Source organism: Leuciscus leuciscus, assembly GCF_965113295.1.
Source record: "Leuciscus leuciscus genome assembly, chromosome: 8".
Taxonomy (NCBI): Eukaryota; Metazoa; Chordata; class Actinopteri; order Cypriniformes; family Leuciscidae; genus Leuciscus; species Leuciscus leuciscus.
In genome coordinates this window covers 42,245,401-42,247,351 of record NC_138732.1, presented here as the reverse complement: position 1 = coordinate 42,247,351, position 1,951 = coordinate 42,245,401, and the positions used below count along the sequence as shown (strand labels likewise).

Here is a 1,951-nt window from a genome sequence, read left to right as displayed (position 1 = left end):
ATCGGCTACTCATGTGATGCCAAGCGCTTCCTCCAGTGTGTCAACATCCTCGCCACCGAGGGCTTCCAGTCGGGCAGACATTACTGGGAGGTGGATGTGAGGAACAGTCCTAAATGGGACCTGGGAGTGTGCCTGGAGTCGGTGAACCGGCGGGCCCGGGTCAGGCTGTGTCCTGAGAACGGGTACTGGACCCTGCGGCTGCGGACTGGGAACCAGTACTCGGCCGGCACGCAGCCCTGGACCCCGCTCCGCGTCCCCACGTCTCCCGGCAGGATCGGGGTGTTCCTGGACTGTGAGGAGAGGAGCGTGTGTTTCTATGACGCGGAGAGCATGGCCCTGCTGTACTCCTTCTCCAGCGGACCCCGAGGGAAGGCCTTCCCCTTCTTCAGCACGTGCCTCAGTGAGCGCGGCCAGAGAGCCCAGGCCATACGCATCCTGCACTCCCCTCTCCACTGGGAGATAGAATGAGCCTTGGGTTTTACTGGTTTTCCTTATTTTACATTTATCTGCGCTTTTGACGCAGCTCTCATGACGCTAATCAGTCATTACGAGGGGCTTTATTTTATGCTCTTTATTTGATGCATCAAACAGACAAAAGGGACCACAAACAATTCTGAATCGTTTTTGTGTGTGTGTGTGTGTGTGTGTGTGTGTGTGTGAAAGGTATTGATTCCAGAGATCGGATTTTACATGACTTTACATGTTGATTAATAAAAGAAACATCATCTGAACTTTTATTTTAGCTTTTTAATTTTATTTACTGTTTTGGGATTTCATTTGATAGAATATTTTATATTTAGAGAATCAAATGAGGCTAACGTCTCACAAATACAGACAAAATTCTTTAGCCTGTTTGGTAAGCCAGTGCTTTGCTTTGCTTTGTTTTATTTTGTTCATATAGAGATAATTCCTTAGCCTGTCGAGTAAAAAAGTGCTTTATTTTATTTTATTTTATTTTATTTTATTTTATTTTGTTTTGTTTTGTTTTGTTCATACAGAGATAATTCCTTAGCCTGTCAAGTAAGAAAGTGCTTTATTTTATTTTATTTTATTTTATTTTATTTTATTTTTTTTATTTATTTATTTTTATTTTTTTATTTTTTGTTTTGTTTTGTTCATACAGAGATAATTCCTTAGCCTGTCGAGTAAGAAAGTGCTTTATTTTATTTTATTTTATTTTATTTTATTTTATTTTATTTTATTTTATTTTATTTTATTTTATTTTATTTTATTTTATTTTATTTTATTTTATTTTATTTTTACACAGACAAATGTCTTTAGCCTGTCTGGTAAAGAAGTGCCTTATTTGTTATCATTTATTTTATTTTATTTTAATTAATTTCTTCATTTTTCTTTGTGAATTAGAAATGCTGGTAAACACATTCTGTATGATATAAATCTGTCCAGCTTTTGATCAAATAAATGACATCAGCATTCTGTGACATGCACACTGCACACAATATCCTTCTCATCGCTGCCTTTATAGATATGTACAGAAAGTAATTATAGATATTGCATGGAAACAAATGAAAATACTTTGCTCTTTCCTGTGGTTGTGCAGTGGTGTTCCCTGTGCTTCAGGAGCCGGCGCTCCTCTTGTGTGTGGTCACAGCGGCTGCTTCTGTCCATCAGTGTGTGACGGCTCAGTGACGGACGGGAGGATGAGGTGTTTAATTCTGATGTGTGTCTAAATCTTCCTTCCTCTGCAATGCAAAACCAGCTCTCTGTTCTGTCAAACACCTCCATATGAGGAATGCACATCACTCGCACAGCATATGAAGTATACACGTCACAACACAACCTTCACCCGCAAGTACATCTCATTAGGGGTGTCACAATATATCACAGTACAAAACTGCATCAATATGTCTCGTGGATAGTGACAATCTGTATTGTGTATAATTCACCAAAAGTAAAAATTACTGTGTAATAAAAAAAAATCAAGTTTTCA

The 1,951-nt window shown here is 38.9% G+C and overlaps 1 protein-coding gene across 1 annotated transcript in view; it reads left to right on the top strand.

Moving 5' to 3' along the window:
* trim105 (tripartite motif containing 105) overlaps positions 1 to 1,951 on the top strand; it is a 16,618-nt gene extending 14,667 nt beyond the window's left edge. Inside the window, exon 7 of the mRNA XM_082178378.1 lies at positions 1 to 1,951. This exon is cut by the window's left edge and continues 92 nt beyond it. Within this exon, the coding sequence (XP_082034504.1) occupies positions 1 to 468 (468 nt within the window). The 3' untranslated portion in view covers positions 469 to 1,951.